We start from the raw sequence: 22,005 nt of genomic DNA on the forward strand, positions 1-22,005 counted from the left end.
TTCTTAGAGGTATAGCAGCTTCAATACAGTATGTGTGGCCAAATGGGTATGTGTTCTCTGTGTAATATCAGACTACATTTTACTAGTATGACATTAGACCTTATCTTTGACATGTCTTTGTGAATGGGAAGGTATCGATACTGACCGGCTCTAGGTTTAAGGTCCCTTTAGGTACATATCGAGAATCAGCTTTCCCTCCTCAAATCCTAAATATTGCACATTAACCTTGCACAGAACTGACCCTAGGTCAGTGTGTAGGGCCTGGGACACTCTATCTTACTCCTAATTAACCCTTCGGTTTCCATGGCGACGAGCCCTATGACCTCTAACCTCTGACCTTTCATGATCTCCTGCAATTCCATCTGGAGGGTCTGGATGGCCCGGACAGGAACCTCCCCTGCCAGGCGGTTCAGCCTATGGAGGGACAGCTTCCCCCCTACAACCGCTGCTATGTCATCATCCTCCAGGTAGATCACCTTGTTGGTGTGCTCTATGATGGCACTGGGCAGGGAGAGCAAGGAGGAGAAAGAAAAAAAGGATCACGAGACAAGCACAAATGCATGCGCCACACACACACCGTGCACGTGTTCACACACACACCTAGGGCTTTCAGCTCACCTAGCGTCAGAAGCAAAGTAGTACTCCACAGCCTTGCCGTCTTCAGCAGAATTCACAGCATTGGCGATATCTGGCCGGTTATGGCTGTTCTTTTCCTGGACCCCCTCTTTGAACATAGCTACTCGACAGAGGGCAGGGGGTATAGGGCATGGGTTATGGTTCATGGTTCAAACTGAGCACTAGAACAACCAGAGATGGATCACTGAAATCAACACTTCTGCTTTACTTGAACTCTCCACCTAAAACATTTTGTAATTTTTCATAAACTGGTAACAGCTGTTTTAACCCGATGATTGCAAACCAAAACAAGTTCATGATTGTGATTGACAAACAACAGAGGAGAGGAGCAATCTGAGCCAAGGCTCCTTTGACCATAAATGAACATGCTAATCATCTGGTTACATTGCTTCAGAAGATTCTGGAATTAATAATCAGGTGGAGGTTCAAACTGCCATCCGTATTGATTTGTCACATATTATTTATAAGGTGACTGAACGCAGTTGAGGGGCGTTTGCCCTTAAGCACAGTTACAGTAGAGCACTGCAGTCATGATGGGGCCAGGAGTATTAGTCCCCAATAGCGATAAATGACCTTGTTCTCTCCTCGTCTCTTTCCCTTCATCTGTACTCCACAGGTGAATTTACAGTAGGCATCCACTATGTTGCTTTCACCTAATCCTGTGTTTTAAAAAAGATGAGGGAAAGGAGCAGAGAGAAGGAAGCCACTTTATGGTACTGAGAGAAGCAAACCCATTATCTACTTCCCTTCCTCATTCCTTTCTCATTGGACTTTAGACCGGACCCCAGTCTCCATCTAGAAACTGCAATAATAAATCTGAGCGTAGTTAAGTAAACAGATGAAGACACAACCAACATACCTACAGGGTGTTCTGTCTCCAAATTGTTGATACACACAAAGAGAACATAACACACCAAACCCATGACTGTTATTAACTGAATGAGTAGGTAAGGGGCAGATTTATTGTGACACTTTTCAAGAAGCATATTTTAAATGTATAATTTGGAGAGGGCTATGATATCTCATAGAGGTTCAACATCGTATTGGCATTTCCACAAGAAGCAAGAGTGATTTCTCAAACACATGCAGTACCAGTCAAAGGTTTGGACACACCTACTCATTCCAGGGTTTTTCGTTTATTTTTTACTATTTTATACATTGTAGAATAATAGTGAAGACATCAAAACTATGAAATAACACATATGGAATCATGTAGTAACCAAAAAAGTGTTTAACAATGCAAAATATATTTTATATCATCAAGGCAAAGGGTGGCTACTTTGAATAATCGAAAATATATGTTTAACACTTTTTTTGCTTACTACATGATTCCATATGTGTTATGTAATAGTTTTGATGTCTTTAAAATTATTCTACCTTTTAATGGCATCAGACCGAGGCTCTGCATCTGTCCTCGTGCTCCTGGACCTTAGTGCTGCTTTTGATACCATCGATCACCACATTCTTTTGGAGAGATTGGAAACCCAAATTGGTCTACACGGACAAGTTCTGGCCTGGTTTAGATCTTATCTGTTGGAAAGATATCAGTTTGTCTCTGTGAATGGTTTGTCCTCTGACAAATCAACTGTAAATTTCGGTGTTCCTCAAGGTTCCGTTTTAGGACCACTATTGTTTTCACTATATATTTTACCTCTTGGGGATGTCATTCGAAAACATAATGTTAACTTTCACTGCTATGCGGATGACACACAGCAGTACATTTCAACGAATCGTGGTGAAGCCCCAAAATTGCCCTCGCTAGAAGCCTGTGTTCAGACATAAGGAAGTGGATGGCTGCAAACTTTCTACTTTTAAACTCGGACAAAACAGAGATGCTTGTTCTAGGTCCCAAGAAACAAAGAGATCTTCTGTTGAATATGAAAATTAATCTTGATGGTTGTACAGTCGTCTCAAATAAAACTATGCAGGACCTCGGCGTTACTCTGGACCCTGATCTCTCTTTTGACGAACACATCAAGACTGTTTCATGGACAGCTTTTTTCCATCTACGTAACATTGCATAAATCAGAAACTTTCTATCCAAAAATGATGCAGAAAAATTAATCCATGCTTTTGTAACTTCTAGGTTAGACTACTGCAATGCTCTACTTTCCGGCTACCTGGATAAAGCACTAAATAAACTTCAGTTAGCGCTAAATACGGCTGCTAGAATCCTGACTAGAACCAAAACATTTGAACATACTACTCCAGTGCTAGCCTCCCTACACTGGCTTCCTGTTAAGGCAAGGGCTGATTTCAAGGTTTTACTGCTAACCTACAAAGCATTGCTTCTTACCTATCTTTCCGATTTGGTCCTGCCGTACATACCTAAACGTACGCTACGGTCACAAGACGCAGTCCTCCTAATTGTCCCTAGAATTTCTAAGCAAACGGAGGCAGGGCGTTCTCCTATAGAGCTCAATTTTTATGGAATGGTCTGCCTTCCCATGTGAGAGACGGAGACTCTGTCTCAACCTTTAAGTCTTTACTGAAGACTCATCTCTTCAGTAGGTCATATGATTGAGTGTAGTCTGGCCCAGGAGTGTGAAGGTGAACGGAAAGGCACTGGAGCAACGAACCGCCCTTGCTGTCTCTGCCTGGCCGGTTCCCCTCTCTCCACTGGGATTCTCTGCCTCTAACCCTATCACAGGGGCTGAGTTACTGGCTTACTGGTGCTCTTCCATGCCGTCCCTAGGAGGGGTGCGTCACTTGAGTGGGTTGAGTCAGTGACGTGATCTTCCTGTCTGGGTTGGCGCCCCCCTTTGGGTTGTGCCTTGGCGGAGATCTTTATGGGCCATACTCGGCCTTGTCTCAGAATGGTAAGTTGGTGGTTGAAGATATCCCTCTAGTGGTGTGGGTGCTTTGGCAAAGTGGGTGGGGTTATATCCTGCCTGTTTGGCCCTGTCCGGGGTATCATTGGATGGGGCCAGTGTCTCCTGACCCCTCATATCTCAGCCTCCAGTATTTATGCTGCAGTAGTTTATGTGTCGGGGGGCTAGGGTCAGTCTGTTATCTGGAGTACTTCTCTTGTCTTATCCGGTGACGTGTGAATTTAAGTATGCTCTTTCTTTCTCTCTCTCGGAGGACCTGAGCCCTAGGACCATGCCTCAGGACTACCCGGCATGATGTCCCCTTGCTGTCCCCAGTCCACCTGTCCGTGCTGCTGCTCCAGTTTGAACTGTTCTGGCTGCGGCTATGGAACCCTGACCTGTTCACCGGACGTGCTACCTGTCCCAGACCTGCTGTTTTCAACTCTCTAGAGACAGCAGGAGCGGTAGAGATATTACAATGATCGGCTATGAAACATTTACTCCTGAGGTGCTGACTTGTTGCACCCTTGACAACTACTGTGATTATTATTATTTGACCATGCTGGTCATTTATGAACATTTGAACATCTTGGCCATGTTCTGTTATAATCTCCACCCGGCACAGCCAGAAGAGGACTGGCCACCCCTCATAAGCCTGGTTCCTCTCTAGGTTTCTTCCTAGGTTTTGGCCTATCTAGGGAGTTTTTCCTAGCCACCGTGCTTCTACACCTGCATTGCTTGCTGTTTGGGGTTTTAGGCTGGGTTTCTGTACAGCACTTTGTAACATCAGCTGATGTAAGAAGGGCTATATAAATACTTTTGATTTGATTTAGAAAATAGTAAATACTAAAAACCTAAAATGAATGAGTACGTGTGTCCAAACTTTTGACTGGTACTGTATATATTTTTTAAAATATGAATCTTGTCATTTTTGCACTTGTCTCTTTGGAGAGTAGATTCATGCAATCATACAACAGTTGATTCATTGGAGACAGTCTGATTTAAGGGTATCTGATTGTTGTGAGTCATGCAATTCTTAATAGGTGGTTCAATCAAATGTTATTAGTAAAGTACACATATTTTGCAGATGTTATCAGGTGCAGCGAAATGCTTATGTTTTTAGCTCCAACAGTGCAGTAATCTGAACACCAAATCAGAGATCAAGCCACAACACCCAAGTGTTCATTGGGTAGTTGGCTCACATATGGGCTCAGCGGCCCTCTGACCCTCTGGGACCACTGGATTAACTGCACAGTCCCTCAGGACAGAGTAGTACGGAGCTACGGACAAAACGGGATTAGGCTTAGATTATGACATGTTATCACACACAGGAGAACAGGCTTTCATAACCATTAGTCTGGATCAGATGGTAAGTACTGCAACTGTTAGTGTTAGGACACAGATACAGATACTGCTCACAAACACAGATAGCTTTAAACAACTGCATTACTATGTTAGCTGACTGGTTGGTTGGTTAGCTTATGAGTTGGTTAGTTAATTAGTTCATTTATGGGTGTTTCATATTGACCTGAATCGGGACTTGAACTACAGACATATAACCAAACTTTTCATGCAAATCTCATGTGCAATATTTATGCGTCAGTTCGAGTTACGCCCTCGTATCTCAAATTAAGAGATCGGTGCGTGAAGATAATGTAACCGAATGTGTTGAGATGTGGTTTGATTGAAATACGATGTGTTTTAGGTTGATAACACAGTCAAGTTTCTGTGGGAACACTGACTGAGAGGTTTAAGAACACTGTAAAGTGATAATGTCTGATAGAGGGGAACAGAGCTCACCAGTGTTGTACTGGATTGGAATGTGCTCTGCAGACAGCTCATACTTGCTCCGCACACCAATGAGCAGAGGACTTCCTCTCCTGAAGGATACAGACAGAGAAAGGGGATGGATAGAGGGATAAGGAGAAAGGGGAAAAGAGAGGGCGAGCATGAGAAAGACAGAGGGGTCAGGAGATAAATTGTTTGATTTGTGTGAGAGAACAAACACAAATGCACGAGCACATGCACACACACACACACACTGTGGAACGCCTTTAGGTCTTTATGTGTCAAAAAAGATACATGTTAAATACATGCTCCCAAGTGGAGCAGTGGTCTAAGGCACTGCATCTCAGTGCAAGAGACGTCACTACAGTACCTGATTCGAATCCAAACTGTATCACATCCGGCTGTGATTGAGTAGGCCACCATTGTAAATAAGAATTTGTTCTTAACTGACTTGCCTAGTTAAATCAATAAAAAATAACACAATTTGACTCGTGAAATAAGCTTGTTGACCAAGCAGGACCTGAATATGACTGCACGCCACATAATAATTTAACACGTTCATACATTTTTGACGTAGTTATTACACATTGATTACACTATCACTCGTATTTCATTTGACACAACGATTCACCGATTGGTATGCTATGATGCTGGTAAAGTTTTGTCTCGCGCACCGCTGCGTACGAGCGCAGACACTTCCCCATGCTCTGGACTGTGCTGGTCATAAAAAAAAAGCTAGCTAGCTGATGGATGCAAACAATGTTCTTCCCAAAAAATATAGCAAAACGACATAATCTGTTTCAGTAGCTACATTTAGCTAGCTAACTATCTAGCTAGGTGTCATCATCTAAAATACCCCTCATTTATAAGACAGATCTTATTTGATTAATGGTCGGACCCACCTATGTGAAGATCAGCCACAATAGTGGAACGTGCGGTTCGCCATCAAAATAAAGGTCTGTCATTGACGGTGATGCTAATTAATACGCATAGTGGAATTATTCCATAATTGAATAGATCATGCCAAACTAGGTTGGAATGTTATAGAAATTCAACAAAAGACAATCATTTGACAAGAATCTATTGTAATCACAATGGCTGTATTAGACTTTAGAATTGCATATGGATTGTGGATCAATCACATGGGGTATCAGTCCACTCGCTGACACCCAGAGAACATTAGCATCTAATTAGCATTAGCTCTTATTGCGGGACTATGAAACCACTGAATTGAGCCACATTTATAGTACCAGTCAACCTACTATGTGTATTGAACACTACTCCAGAGGAAAAACAATACAACGTGGATGTTTTGGAGTCTGAGAACTCTGAGGAGGACGTTGGAAAAAAAAGCACTAGGGTACTGAGTAGACTGATAGACCATTTAATTAATCCCCAATCCTTAAATAAGGCTGTACAGTGGAATATGATTGTCAGTGCGCACAATAGGCTGACTTGGGAGGTGATTTCCCTCAAAGTCCCTGATAAGAGCTATGATGCTAATATTAATATAAACTCTTCACAAGTTGTGTTCTGTGGATGTCACTGAGTAGACTGATACCCAATTTCATTGCTCCAAATTACAACACTCCAACCTTGTTTTAACATTATGTTGTCTAAATATTGCGTCTTTCAAATAGGGACTTTTATTTTGAAGGCCAGTCGCCATTTCCACAACACATAACCCAGTCCGGTCAAACCTCACTGTTTATTTTATTTTATTTAACGAGGCAAGTCAATCAAGAACAAATTCTTATTTACGCACTCCTGCATCAATCATTTACGCACCTGCCTTCCCTCGTCACGCGTTTCAGCGATATTGGACTCACCTGGACTCACTCAATCACCTGTTTATTACCTCCCCTATATTTATCGTTTCCCCAGCTCTGTTCCCCGCTGGTGCATTGTTTGCCGTCCGTCTTTGTGTTTCCCAGTTCTGACGCCGTTCCTGTCCTGTTGCATGCCCGTTCCTGATTAAATGTCAACTCCCCATGCCAGCTAATATTCTCCAGCGCCATTCCTTACCGAGTCGGCTCTAAGACCCGGCTCGCATGTCAGAAGAGCCGAATCTATACAAATAGTTAGAAAATATGAATATGAATAATCAAAATATTTTAATGAATATATTTAACTAATTCAAAGCACTCTGTTTCTATACATTAAAAAGTTATGCTTTAAATGCAAATGTTTAATAGCATTATTTTTCATAACAAACCAATGCATTTTAAATACATTGTGGTTAAGGTAGAGTATGATTTTATTTAATAATTTAATTAGATTTGTTTTAACACCATTCATAGTCAAACTATTGCAAACTGTTTGACTTGAAAAAATACAAAACATATTTTTTTAAAGAGCCGTTTGGGAGCCAAAAGAGCCAGAATGCCCATCACTAGTGTCCAGTGTGCTGAGAGAGAGCAAAACGCTCTGAATTTATGAACTGGAAATCTGACAATGATCTGGGTTTACCGGTAAACCCAGATCGTACTCTGGCCCTCCAGATTAAATTTAATAACACACTTGTCATAAAATGTCTAGCTAGTCATTTGTTACGCTAACAAGCTAGCAAGAGCATCAATTTCCAATAGACAAGCGTAGCTCTAGTATGCTCAACTGAAATTATTTGTATCCGCTCTCGTTGGACTTCGGCCACATATTTCTGCCATTTTCTAAAACTCTGAAAACGTTGTGAAGCCACGCACACTTTCTGAAGAATTGCATTATGGGCCTTGAAAGTAGGGAAATAGTGTCCACTGCAGGTGGGGGGAGAGGGTGTGGCAAAAATAACCTGAATATAGCTCAAGCCTTTATTCCTATAGTGTCAAATAGGACCTATGACAGTGTGTACACAAAGCACCTGATAAAAGTACTCAGACATACATAACACTCCCATCAAAAAAATGACAATCGTAAATCTCTAAGTCATTGTGTTTGACAGCTTACACCTGGCTGGGGTAATTCACACCTGAGGCTTAAAGAAAACAGGCACGTTTCTCAATTACGCTCTTTTCTTTCCCTCTGTTTACTGTATCCTTCTCTTCTCTGACAGTTCTTTACGCTGGGCAGGGAGCTGTAGCTAGGGAAGAGTGATGTCATCATACATGACATTAATTAGATGGAATAGAAGCTTGGCAGAGACAGTCTGAAGATCAATATAGGGCTATATAGAGTCAAGCTGTTATTGCTTTATTGTGGCGATAGCTGAGACGACTAGTCAATGCCAATGGGTGTTGATCCTTTCAAATCAAATTTTGCACACAAACTTCGCAGATGTTATCGCGGGTGTAGCAAATGCTTATGTTCCCAACCGTGCATTAATACCTAACAATACAAAACGATACACGCAAAACCAATACAAATAAATGAATTAAGAAATATAGAAATATTAGAATGAGCAATATAAATATATACTGTACATATATATAGACAGACTTATGTGAGGTCATGGCATAGGCCAGACAGACAGAGACATGTGAGTGGACATGGATACTGACCTGGTGGCTACCGCCTCTCTGGGGAAATGACTGCTTTTAAACATCAGAGCGAAGGCCCCCTCCTAAGACAGGATGACAAAGAGGAGAGAATACAAACAAGTCTGTTAGGGTCCATGATGATGATGATGACGAGGAAGAGGAGAAGGTTGAAAATGAGAAGGAATTGTAAAAAGAAAAAATACAGCGAAGGAAAATGTAGAGGACAGTTTCAGTCGAACAGACCAACAGTGACATCACACAACAACATTCAAATGTCCTATTTCTTTTTGGAGACAGTCTTTCCATCTGTTTCCCCTCGTGGGGGTAGTAGTGGGGATGTGTGGAAGGGATGGGGGGGGGGGGGGGTCGATGTTCAGGGAAGTTAGGAGGAATAAGACCTCTATTGTATAAAACCAGCTCTGTTTCCAACACACTGCCAGCACTCTCACCAAGGGTGGGAGAGAGATGGAGGAGAGGAGGGGGAGGGGGAGGAGCAGTGGTCATTAGGATGTAAGGGGTCTGTTCTGGTCTGGTTCCTATTAGCCCAAACCCACTGAAGCTGTACATTTTATCCTCTGTGTTCTTCTCAGACCTTTTACAGTGAGCCAAGGAGAGGGGAGATGTGGCTGAGATAGGACTGGCTCCAATAAGACCAAACTCAACAACAAGAGTGTGTGAAGAACTGAGCGAGACAGAGAGAAAGAGAGAGAAAATGACTGAGCAATCTAGTTGGTGCAAAAGGGATTGAAAAAGTGTCTCGCTCCTGTCCACCAGATACAGATTGCGATGTCACTAAAGATGTTGTTGGGGTGGTTGCCATGGTGACAGTTTTGGTGATGACGTAACACTATTAATGGGACGGCCAAATTTGAGGCCAGACTGGACAGTGTGATGATGACATCATCAAGGGGAACTGGGGGAGATTGTTGCTCTGTTGTTGAAAACACTCCCTTACAATGCTGTTTCAGAGATGGAATTCATCATAGGGCCAGATGGGATCTGAGGGGATGTTTTGTCATTTTTGTTAAGCAGTTCATTTTTGTTTCGTAGTAGTAGCAGAAGCAGCCGCAGTAGTAGTCGTCGTCATCATAGTAGTTTTTGAAGAATACTTTAAATAAATCTCACGTCGCCTCCGCCTCCGACACCCCTCCCCCAAACAGAAAATAAAACACTTATTTGACTTTTTTGATAAATACTTTGTTGAGGGAAAATGTACTTGAAACGATTGTGATGTGTTGTCCCGCCCAGCTATCTTAATATGTATGCACTAACTGTCAGTCGCTCTGGATAAGAGTTTCTGTTAAATTACTAAAATAAAATAATGTAGTAGTAGTAGCAACAGTAGTACTATAGTAATAACATAGTAGTAGAGTAGGTGTTGGTGTAACTTTAGACCGTCCCCTCGCCCATACCCGGGCACGAACCAGGGACCCTCTGCACACATCAACAACAGTCACCCACGAAGCATCGTTACCCATCGCTCCACAAAAGCCGTGGCCCTTGCAAAGCAAGGGGAACAACTACTTCAAGGTCTCAGAGCAAGTGACGTCACCGATTGAAACGCTATTTAGCGCGCACCACCGCTAACTAAGCCAGCTGTTTCACATCCGCTACATTGGGTGGGGTTATATCCTGAGTGGTTGGCCCTGTCCAGGGGTATCATTGGGCGGGGACGCAGTGCGCCCCTACTCCCCCGTCTCGGCTTCCAGTATCTATGCTGCAATAGTCTATGTGCCGGGGGGCTAGGGTCAGACTGTCCTATTTGGTGTAGTTCTCGTGTCTTATCTGGTGTCCTGTGCGAACTTAAGTATGCTCCCTCTAATTCTCGTATCTCTCTCTCTATCTCTCTACTCCCGGAGAACCTGAGCCCTAGGGCAATGCCTCAGGACTACCTGGCCTGATGACTCCTGGCTATCCCCGTCCCTAGTCCACCTGTTCGTGCTGCTGATCCAGTTTCTGCTGTTTTGCCTGTGGCTATGGAACCCCGACCTGCATTGCTTGCTGTTCGGGGTTTAAGGCTGGGTTTCTGAATAAGCACTTTGTGACATCTGCTGATGTAAAAAGGGCTTCATAAATAAATTGTATTGACTGATTGAGGTGTCCCAGTACTCACCAGCTGTTGAATGACCCTCTCCACCAGGGTAGAGAAGGACAGGTCTTCTCTCTCTCGGTTGTCGTAAACGTATTTGATCAGTTTAGGGATGACCTCTGTGTCCGTCTCTGACTCAAACTCATAGCCCTTGGAGTTCTGAAAGAGGGTGGGGATCAGAATGAATGTTACAAGCTTACTGAAAGCAGCACTCCCGGATATGCCTCTAACTTTTATTGTGTAATTGCTGGGCTTTTCATGCAAGGCTCCCTTGGTCTCAATTGGACTACCTGCCAAAGTAAAGGTTAAATGTGCATTAGCTAGCATAGTAATAACTCCGCTAGCATAACACCAATAGTCAGAGGAGTTGGCTTCAGCACAAACTGATCTAAGGGGAGGTAAGTACAGTCAGCATGGTTCACAAAACATGATTTATTGTCACTTTTTTTTTACTGTCTGCTAGGATATAATTGCCTTGGGATGGATATCTGCTAAGATGGGTAAGAACAACATTTTATACCCTAAGAATTATGAGTGATAACTAGCAAAACCAGTAGAGGTAGCTATCAGTTACTATTCAGTGTCTCCTGCTTGCATATCCATTATAGCTGAGGAGAAGGTACCCAGCTAGCACATTTGGTTCCTTGGAAGTTGTGGGAACTAATGTTTTTGGTTTCACTTTGGTTGTGGGATCAATGCCATACGTTTTCTGACCAGTAAAACAAAACGTTTTTTAAACGTTCTAAGAACAAAAGTGAACATCTTGCCGGTTCTGGGAAAGTTAATTTTTAAGTTGCAGGGAGGTTCTGAGAACATTTTACTCTGGTTCCTTTCAAAGTTTTCCTGGGAGGATTTATTAATGCTTTGAGAATGGAAATTATAGGTTATTTGGAAGGATTTGAAAAATGTAAGTCTTTTACTAACACTGCTAGCTTATTTGGGGTAAACCTTTTGTAACACGCACAGATAGGATACATTCATTTCCTTAGGCAATAATCATGTGAACACATTTATTTTTTATTGTGACACGGCATCAGTAAGATTCAAACCTATGATCTTCTGTTCTCTACCCATGGAAGTCCACTGCACCACCAGGATGGAGATAGCATGCCATGTTCTTTTACGCATACGAAGCTGTTTATTTTTGTTTACTCAAACACACCCCCTTTCAAAGGAAACAAGAACTCATTAAGATCAGGTGTGACCAAATAGTTGGTGCGCCGACACACCTAAACGCACTTAAGATGATTGAGGATAGAGAGATTTTGTTTGATGCTGAGAACCAAATGTATATATTTTATTAATAACATTTTTAGAACGTTCTCTGAATGTTACAACATTTTTCTCCTGTTTTTTTTAATGGAAAGCCTTCTTAATGTTCTAAGAAAATAATGTAGAGTTTATTGATGTTAATGTGTACAATTTCCTTTTTTTTTTTACATTCCCAGAATATTGCCAAAAGAGAACCATACGTTATCTGAACGTTCTAAGAACATCGCTAAAGTCACACCATTTTTATAACTTTCCCAGAATATAGTAAAATATGACATGAAATAGAACCACACGGGAACCTGTGTGAAATGTTCTGTGGAAGTACTGAAATTCACACAGAAATCAAATCAAATTGTATTGGTCACATACACACATTTAGCAGGTGTAGTTAAAAGCTTGTGTTCCTAGCTCTAACAGTGCAGTAATATCTAGCAATTCACAACAATACACACAAATCTAAAAGTTAAATAATGGAATTAAGAAATATATAAATATTAGGACGAGCAATGTCAGAATAGCATTGACTAAAATACAGTAGAATAGGGAGTACAGTATATACACTTCCATTCAAAAGTTTGGGGTCACTTAGAAATGTCCTTGTTTTTGAAAGAAAAGCTATTTTATTGTCCATTAAAATAACATAAAAATTGATCAGAAATACAGTGAAGACATTGTTAATGTTGTAAATTACTATTGTAGCTGGAAACGGCTGATTCTTTATGGAATATCTACATAGGCATACAGAGGCCCATTATCAGCAACCATCACTCCTGTGTTCCAATGGCACGTTGTGTTAGCTTATCCTAGTTTATCATTTTAAAAGGCTAATTGATTATTAGAAAACCATTTTGCAATTATGTTAGCACAGCTGCAAACTGTTGGCCTGATTAAAGAAGCAATAAAACTGGCCTTCTTTAGACTAGTTGAGTATCTGGAGCATCAGAATTTGTGGATTTGATTACAGGCTCAAAATGGCCAGAAACAAAGAACTTTCTTCTGAAACTCATCAGTCTATTATTGTTCTGAGAAATGAAAGCTATTCCATGCGAGAAATTGCCAATAAACTGAAGATCTTGTTCAATGCTGGGTACTACTCCCTTCACAGAACAGCACAAACTGGCTCTAGCCAGAATAGAGAGTAGTGGAAGGCCCTGGTGCACAACTGAACAAGAGGACAAGTACATTAGAGTGACTAGTTTGAGAAACAGACACCTCACAAGTCTTCAACTGGCAACGTCATTAAATAGTACCCGCAAAACCCCAGTCTCAACGTCAACAGTGAAGAGGCGACTCCAGGATGCTGGCCTTCTAGGCAGAGTTCCTCTGCCTATTGTCTGTGTTCTTTTGCCCATCTTAATATTTTATTTTAATTAGCCAGTCTGAGATATGTATTTTTCCTTGCAACTCTGCCTAGAAGGCCAGGTTTCTGTACGTTATCATTTATTGTCCAGAGGCTGAACATTAGTGAGTAATATACTCGGAAGCGGTGGATGGTGTGCCCGCCTCCTGAGTCGGACTAGAAGTCCACTCCGAATACCTTTTCTCCGCCGGTGGCATCTTGAAGCAACCTCTGGGATAAGTTCAATTGCCTTGGGGGGTGTGAACAAAGGATCCAATTCGGGAAAGTCATATTCCTGGTCGTAGTGCTGGTGAGTTAACGTTGCTCTGATATCCAAAAGTTATTTCCGGCTGAATGTAATAACAAATAACAAATAATACAATTCTGGGCTAATAGTGTTAGAAATAACACAAAAAAACAAATACTGCAAAGTTGCTTAGGAGCTAGAATCAGAGCTGCCATGTCTGTCGGCGCCATCTTGCTGTAAACGTTGTTTCTTAACGTTCTCGGACAATTTGAGAACAACATTTTAAATAGCACACGAGGAAATGTGTAGGAAACATTATGCTGAAGTACCGAAATTCCCACAGAATAATGTTGTTTCTTAACATTCTCTGAAATATTTTAGATCATTCCTAATGTCAAACCAGTTGGAGAACATTCTTAAAACATTACCAAAATTGAAATGTGAGCTTTTAGAAAATCTTCTAAGAAAATAGAATGTTCCAAAGCCAAGCAACTATCATGCACCATTCCCAGAAAGTTGTGGGAAGGTTGTATGCAAAATAACCATAGGACAACCACGCTCTCACCAAGCTCTAAAAAACACATGGTTCTCAGAATATTATTCATTATGTGCTGGCTGGGCAGAACCAGCTAAACTGGACTGACAAAACAAGACAGACAAAAGGCAAGCTGACTCAGAAGATAAAAGATACGCTGTATGGTTTCCATGTTAGCCTAAGCCAACATTGATCATTGCTACTTTGTTAATGCCATTTCAATTCACTTGCATTTGTGTAGAACAGTGCAAGAGTCATCGGTCAAAAAGTACAAAACAAAGGACCCAGAACGAAGATCGTCAAAGGCAATGGATGACAGAGGACTTGAAATCCTATAACCCTTCTGATCATATCTCGGTCCATTACCAAGGGTGTGACCCAAAACAAGCTGAACTTTACGGTGGAGTAATTTATACTTAAATAGAGTAGAACTATAGAAATACAGACAGCGGAGTGGAGGGGTAGAGTAGGACTTGTTCTTACCAGGTACTTCTTTAACTCTTTGTAGTTGGTGATGATGCCATTGTGGATGACAACAAACTCTGAGGGAAAATAGAGACAGCAAGAAATCAGTTAGGAACTCCTCTTATCATACACTACATGGGCAAAAGCATGTGGACACCCCTTCAAATGAGTGGAATCAGCGATTTCAGCCACACCCATTGCTGATTGGTGTATAAAACCGAGCACACAGCCATGCAATCTCCATAGACAAACATTGGCAGTGGAATGGCCTTCACTGAAGAGCTCAGTGACTTTCAATGTGGCACCGTCATAGGATGCCACCTTTACAACAAGTCAGTTAGTCAAATTTCTGCCCTGCTAGAACTCCCCCGGTCAACTGTAAGCGCTGATATTGTGAAGTGGAAATGTTTAAGAGCAAAATGTTTAAGAGCAACAACTGCTCAGCTGAAGCACTTAGCGTGTAAAAATCGTCTGTCCTTGGTTGAAACACTCAGTACCGAGTTTCAAACTGCCTCTGGAAGCAACGTCAGCACAAGAACTGTTAGTCGGGAGCTTCATGAAATGGGTTTTCATGGCCGAGCAGCCGCACACAAGCCTAAAATCACCATGCACAATGCCAGGCGTCGGCTGGAGTGGTGTAAAGCTCGCCGCCATTGGATCTGGAGCAGTGGAAATGCCTTCTCTGGAGTGATGAATCATGCCTCACCATGTGGCAGCCCAACAGATGAATCCGGGTTTGGCGGATCCTAGGAGTACCCTACCTGCCCAAATGCATAGTGTCAACTGTAAAGTTTGGTGAAGGAGGAATAATGGTCTGGGCATGTTTTTCATGGTTCGGGCTAGGCCCCTTAGTTCCAGTAAAGGGAAATCTTAACACTACAGCATACAATGACATTCTAGACGATTCTGTGGTTCCAACTTTATGGCAACAGTTTGGGGAAGGCCCTTTCCTGTTTCAGCATGACAATGCTCCTGTGCACAAAAAGAGGTCCGTATACAAATGGTTTGACGAGATCGGCGAGGAAGGACTTGACTGGCCTGCACAGAGCCCTGACCTCAACCTAATCGGACATCTTTGGGATGAATTGGAACACCGACTGCGAGCCAGGCCAAATCGCCCAACATCAGCGCCTGACATCACTAATGCTCTTGTGGCTGAATGGAAGCAAGTCCGCGCAGCAATGTTCCAACATCTAGTGGAAAGCCTTCCCAGAAGAGTGGAAGCTGTTTTTGAAGCAAATGGGGGACCAACTCCATATTAATGCCCATGATTTTGGAATGAGATGTTCGACAAGCAGGTGTCCACATACACTACATGACCAAAGGTATCTTAACAGCAATTCCTGTAATTCCTGCCTGACTGCATAGTTAAGGAGTGTATCCTGAGTGCTGACATATGCACACACACCTTTGCATGTGGCGGTCAGAACTAGAACTAAAATGACACTGAACATAGTTATTTTTAGCACAAAGAACACATATGAAAGGTGTGCCTGAGGAAGGATATGGCTGTGTTTAAAGTCAACTGAACAAGACCCTGTCTGTCTGGCTGGCCTCTGTGAAAGGCTGATTCTCTCTGTCCATCTCATGTTCTACATTTGGAAGTGTGTAAATACTCCTTTCATTGAGGCCTCCCACACTCCCCTAGAACTCTCCCTATAAGAGAGAGCTGCGGGGAGGCAAGGCCCGATCACAGTATGTAAGGTGTGTTTTACACATTGATATCTCTGGCCAATCAGTAACCAGAAAAAAACTAGCTCACCTGACTGACTGACACCGCCGTTCCAGAGAACTTTGTCAAAGCCATGACAGAGCAGTGGGTTGGTGTGTATGTCTGCACTGTATGTTGTGTGTAGGTATGAACTGTGTGTGTGTGTGTGTGTATGTGTACACAGGTGAGTGTGTGTTACCATTGTTCTTGTCGGAGCGGAGGGGATGGCTGTTGAGGGCGCTGGGTTCTCCGTGTGTGGCCCAGCGTGTGTGAGCCATGCCAAAGTGTGTGTCCAACTCCACCTCCAGATCCATGCAGTCTTTCTCTGATCACAAAACACATCAAGCACAGATCAACAATACGAACAAAGGTATTCTATCAATGATTGACCAGTAACATGATACGACTTAACGTCAGTCAATAATGGGTACATTGATAGGGTGAAGCTGACAGAGGACAGACTACGTTCGTCTGGTAATTCAGCCGAGCTCAATGTCTTACCATAACCCTACACTGTACCCTCTTTCATTAAAGAGGTATTTGGTTAGGACAGAGCAGAAGGGAAAGCGTGAGGAGAGATAGAAGAGGGAGAGAAATGCACTAGAAGGGTTGTGAGGCAGAAAATAAGTTACCATGAAGAAAGAGGTACAGGCCATAGGAGTCTTTGGAATCATATATGTGACGCCAGAGGAGAGGAATGTGATGAGGGAATGAGAGAAATGTATCCATAAGACCTACTGTAGAGCTCTTCATCCAGGGCCTTGACTTTGCCATTCTTCTTAATGAGAACGATGTTGTTTTTGTTTATGCCATCTGTCGTCGTGTTTTTGTCACCATCCACAGCGATGCCTGAGACACGAGAGAAAAACTACTGAGGCAAATGTAGAGCAATACCAACCCTAAGCCAATCATGGTCAATGAAGGCTAAACCTGCTGGCTAGTTGGCTGCAAGGCTAGTCAATGAATCAGTTCAACTTCAACTGAGGCAGTGTTCATGTCCGATTTGAAAACGTGTTTGAAAGACTCAATTAAAGAGATTGAACAAGATCTGGAAGAACAAATTCATAACATTTTGTACAAATTGGATTTGCAACAATATCATACGAATTGCTAAATATATATTAACATTTTTTTGCAGGACGTCACATGTCATACAAAATGGATGTCATAGTACACCATTTCCGAGGACCTGTTGTGGCTCGTTAGCACTACTTTCAAAACTACTGCCTGAAATAATACAAAACCTTTATAACGGACCTATCAGAGGAAAGAGCTGATTATTGTGGAATCTCTTGTGAATATCAACCAGCTCACGTAGGTCACACGTGTGTGTGTGTGTGTGTGTGTGTGTGTGTGTGTGTGTGTGTGTGTGTGTGTGTGTGTGAACGAACACATGTTAGAATCACCTTTGGCAGCGATTTCAGCTGTGAGTCTTTCTCGGTAAGTCTCTAACAGCTTTGATCATTGCTAGACAGCCATTTACACGTTTTGCCATACATTTTAAGTCAAAACTGTAACTAGGACAACTGTAACGAATTTGTCTCCCAGTGTTGGAGAGCAGACAGAACCGGGTTTTCCTCTAGGATTTTGCCTGTGCTAAGCTCTATTTCTATCTTTTTATCCTAAAAAAAGTCCCCAGTCCTTGCAGATGACAAACTATGAAGATATGAAGACTGGTACTCAGTGATGTGTTGTATTGGATTAGCACCAAACATAACACTTTTTATTCAGGACAAAAAAATGTAGTACCTTTTTTTTATTATGTTGCTTCTTTTCCTTCTTTTCATTCTGTAATTTATGTTAGTATTGTGGAGTAACTACAATGTTGTTGATCTCGTATCTCGTATCACAGCCTTTAAACTCTGTAACTGTTTTAAAATCCCCATTGGCCTCATGCTGAAATCCCTGTGCGGTTTCCTTCCTCGCCGGCAACTGATTCAGGAAGGGCACCTGTACCTTTGTCATGACTGGGTGTATTGATACACCATCCACAGTGTAAAATGCACAAAACTGCACAAAGCTCAAAGGATATTAAATGTCAGCTTTTTTGTTTGTTACCCTTGAAATTCAATGCTTGACTTAGGGACCTTACAGAAAATTATTTGTGTGGGGTACAGAGATGTGGTAGTCATTTAAAAATCATGTTAAACATGTGCCAAAGCAATAGTAAATATCAGTGAGGCAGATATCATTGGTGTATGGTGAGGCTCAGAACAGGAATAGGGGCAACAGATTCTCTCCTCACATGTTCAGGACTCTCTACCACTGCATTCTTTGCTTTCTGGGTTCACCTCATCTCATTTTTCTGAACCCTGTTGACCGATGCCCTGTCCCAAAATCAACCCCTACAGTGGTTCCTCCTTTAAAAGTTGTGTCATACTGTGGCACACCTTGCGGGCTGCTGCAGCATTCTGTGGCACGTTATCTAAACTCAGCAACAACAAAAAAGTCCTCTTTTCAGGACCCTGTCGTTCAAAGATAATTCGTAAAAAAATAAAAAAAACTCACAGATCTTCATTGTAAAGGTTTAAACACTGTTTCCCATGCTTATTCTATGAACCATAAATAATTCATGAACATACACCTGTGGAACAGTCGTTAAGACACTAACAGCTTATAGACAGACGGTAGGCAATTAAGGTCACAGTTCTTAAAACTTAGGACACTAAAGAGGCCTTTCTACTGACTTTGAAAAACACCAAAAGAAAGATGCCCAGGGTCCCTGCTCATCTGCGTGAACGTGCCTTAGTCATGCTGCAAGGAGGCATGAGGACTGCAGATGTGGCCAGGGCAATAAATTGCAATGTCCGTACTGTGAGACGCCTAAGACAGCGCTACAGGGAGACAGGAGGGACAGCTGAACGTCCTCGCAGTGGCAGACCACGTGAAACAACACCTGCACAGGATCGGTACATCCGAACATCACACCTGTGGGACAGGTACAGAATGGCAACAGCAACTGCCCGAGTTACACCAGGAACATACAATCGCTCCATCAGTGCTCCGACTGAGAGGCTGGACTGAGGGCTTGTAGGCCTGTTGTAAGGCGGGTCCTCATCAGACATCACCGGCAGCAATGTCGCCTATTGGCACAAGCCTACCGTCGCTGGACCAGACAGGACTGGCAAAAAGTGCTCTTCACTGACGAGTCACGGTTTTGTCTGACCAGGGGTGATGGTCGGATTCACGTTTATCATCGAAGGAAAGCGTTACACCGAGGCCTGTACTCTGGAGTGGGATCAATTTCGAGGCGGAGGGTCCATCATGGTCTGAGGCAGTGTGTCACAGCATCATCGGACTGAATTTGTTGTCATTGCAGGCAATCTCAATGCTGTGCGTTACAGGGAAGACCTCCTCCTCCCTCAGGTGGTATCCTTCCTGCAGGCTCATCCTGACATGACCCTCCTGCATGACAATGCCACCAGCCATACTGCTCGTTCTGTGTGTGATTTCCCGCAAGACAAGAATGTCAGTGTTCTGCCATGGCCAGTGAAGAACCTGGATCTCAATCCCATTAACCACGTCTGGGACCTGTTGGATAGAAGGGTGAGGGCTAGGGTCATTCCCCCCAGAAATGTCCGGGAACTTGCAGGTGCCTTGGTGGAAGAGTGGGGTAACATCTCACAGCAAGAACTGGCAAATCTGGTGCAGTCCATGAGGAGGGGATGCACTGCAGTACTTAATGCAGCTGGTGGCCACAGCAGATACTGAGTGTTACTTTTAATTTTGGCCACCCACTTTGTTCAGGGACACATTATTACATTTTTGTTAGTCACATGTCTGTGGAACTTGTTCAGTTTATGTCTCAGTTGTTGAATCTTGTTATGTTTATACATGTTAAGTTTCCTGAAAATAAACGCAGTTGAAAGTGAGAGGACGTTTCTTTTTTTGCTGAGTTTATTTGTCAGCCATTTTTTCTGTTAGTGCAAGTTATTGCTAGTTTGACCACCAGAGGGCATCTTTGAGAAGCTTTTGATAGTCTTCCGTATTGGCATTAACAGATAATTTAAAACCTTTTTGTAATAACATAGTATATGGATTGATTTTAAGAAATTTGGCTTAATTAATTTGATTAATATTATGGTGTTTCTATTCAGAGAAAAACAAAACTCTCAGGTTTCCATTAGGATGGATTGGAAAATATGGAGCTGTACAACGGGAGGAAGGAGTAGGCTGTCATTGTAAATAAGAATTTGTTCTTAACTGACTTGCCTAGTTAAAAAAAAGGTTACACTAAGATCATAACTTTTCTGCACCTTAATTTTCTAAATCTTGTCTAACAAATACACAAACAGAGATGAAGAGAAAATAATAATGTCATTGATTTATCAAGACCAGTCCCCATGCTTGCCTCAGAGCAGCGAGAAACGGTGCTAAAATAGTTGTAGGATTTTGCTTCTAACTTCAATATGCTCTTGAAATAAATAAGACATACACCATTTTTAACAACACATTACAACACTAGTGAGACTCATTTCGCCTCTGGTAGGCCTACAGTATATCAAAACATATTTTATTGCAATGACGTGACTCTCCACCAACAATTACATTTAGAGGATTGGAGGACTCTAAATTTTCCGTTAGGATCTATGAGAATATCTGAGAATATCTATGAGGCTTTTAAATCATTCTAAATGAATTTTTAATAATAATAATAATAAATCGCTTTGTTTAAAAAGTAACAAAATTTTGGCCAGTGTGTTATTTCAAATTATTTATTTCTGGTGAAACTTGCTTATATTCATGAAGATGATGAGCAATCGGCAAAGGCAATCTGTAATCGGCTGGCATCACTACACGACATCAACATCGCTCTAATTACAGTCAGAAGACAGTTGAAGAAACGTGCGTGTTTTAATGACTCCAACCTAAGTGTATGTAAACTTCCGACTTCAACTGTGTACAGTTCATTCTGAAAGTATTCAGACCTCTTTAGTTTTTCCACATTTTGTGGCCTTATTCTAAAATGGACTAAATTACTTTTTTTCCCCGCTCATCAATCGACACACAATACCCCAGAATGAAAAAGCAAAAACAGGTTTAAACATTTTTGGAAATGATCAGATTATTTCACTTACAATTCACTGTATCACAATTCCGTTGGGTCAGAAGTTTACATACACTATGTTTACTGTGCCTTTAAACAGCTTGGAAAATTCCAGAAAATTATGTCTTGGCTTTAGAAGCTTCTGATAGGCTAATTGACATCATTCGGGTCAATTGGAGGTGCACCTGTGGATGTATTTCAAGGCCTACCTTCAAACTCAGTACATCTTTGCTTTGACATCATGGGAAAATCAAAAGAAATCAGCCAAGACCTCTGAATTTTTTTGTAGACCTCTACATTCACTAACATATTTCTCTCAATTGTACATTTTTTCCATAACTCGTTATGACATTATAATTACTTAAATTAGCTTCCACCGTAATGTTTTGTCAGCCATCTTTGCTGAAGAAAGTCACCAGAGTCAGTTGGCTCGTGTCAAATTCGTCATTGGAACCACGCAATATGATTGGTCATATAAAAACCTTGGAACCCAAATGCATAACGAGTGCTCTAACTCCCCCTTGCGGTGGTCCGGAACAATGAAGCCGTGACGCTGGGTACCTCTGAGACCCGCGGTGTAAGCTAGCAACTTT

The 22,005-nt window shown here is 42.0% G+C and overlaps 1 protein-coding gene across 2 annotated transcripts in view; it reads right to left on the bottom strand.

Annotated features, from left to right (window-relative positions):
* LOC139366154 (glutamine--fructose-6-phosphate aminotransferase [isomerizing] 2-like) overlaps window positions 1–22,005 on the bottom strand; it is a 40,532-nt gene that overhangs the window by 12,751 nt on the left and 5,776 nt on the right. The window contains exons 3-11 of one of the 2 annotated variants that reach the window (XM_071103315.1): window positions 17,104–17,214; window positions 16,565–16,690; window positions 14,673–14,731; window positions 10,821–10,955; window positions 8,729–8,790; window positions 5,247–5,326; window positions 4,649–4,726; window positions 619–736; window positions 338–501 (exon numbers count right to left, since the gene is read on the bottom strand). In XM_071103315.1, the coding sequence (XP_070959416.1) occupies window positions 338–501; window positions 619–736; window positions 4,649–4,726; window positions 5,247–5,326; window positions 8,729–8,790; window positions 10,821–10,955; window positions 14,673–14,731; window positions 16,565–16,690; window positions 17,104–17,214 (933 nt within the window). The remainder of the gene's footprint in view (window positions 1–337; window positions 502–618; window positions 737–4,648; window positions 4,727–5,246; window positions 5,327–8,728; window positions 8,791–10,820; window positions 10,956–14,672; window positions 14,732–16,564; window positions 16,691–17,103; window positions 17,215–22,005) is intronic. The other variant, XM_071103316.1, reaches the window with a different exon arrangement.

Source organism: Oncorhynchus clarkii, chromosome 14 (genome assembly GCF_045791955.1).
Source record: "Oncorhynchus clarkii lewisi isolate Uvic-CL-2024 chromosome 14, UVic_Ocla_1.0, whole genome shotgun sequence".
NCBI lineage: Eukaryota > Metazoa > Chordata > Actinopteri > Salmoniformes > Salmonidae > Oncorhynchus > Oncorhynchus clarkii.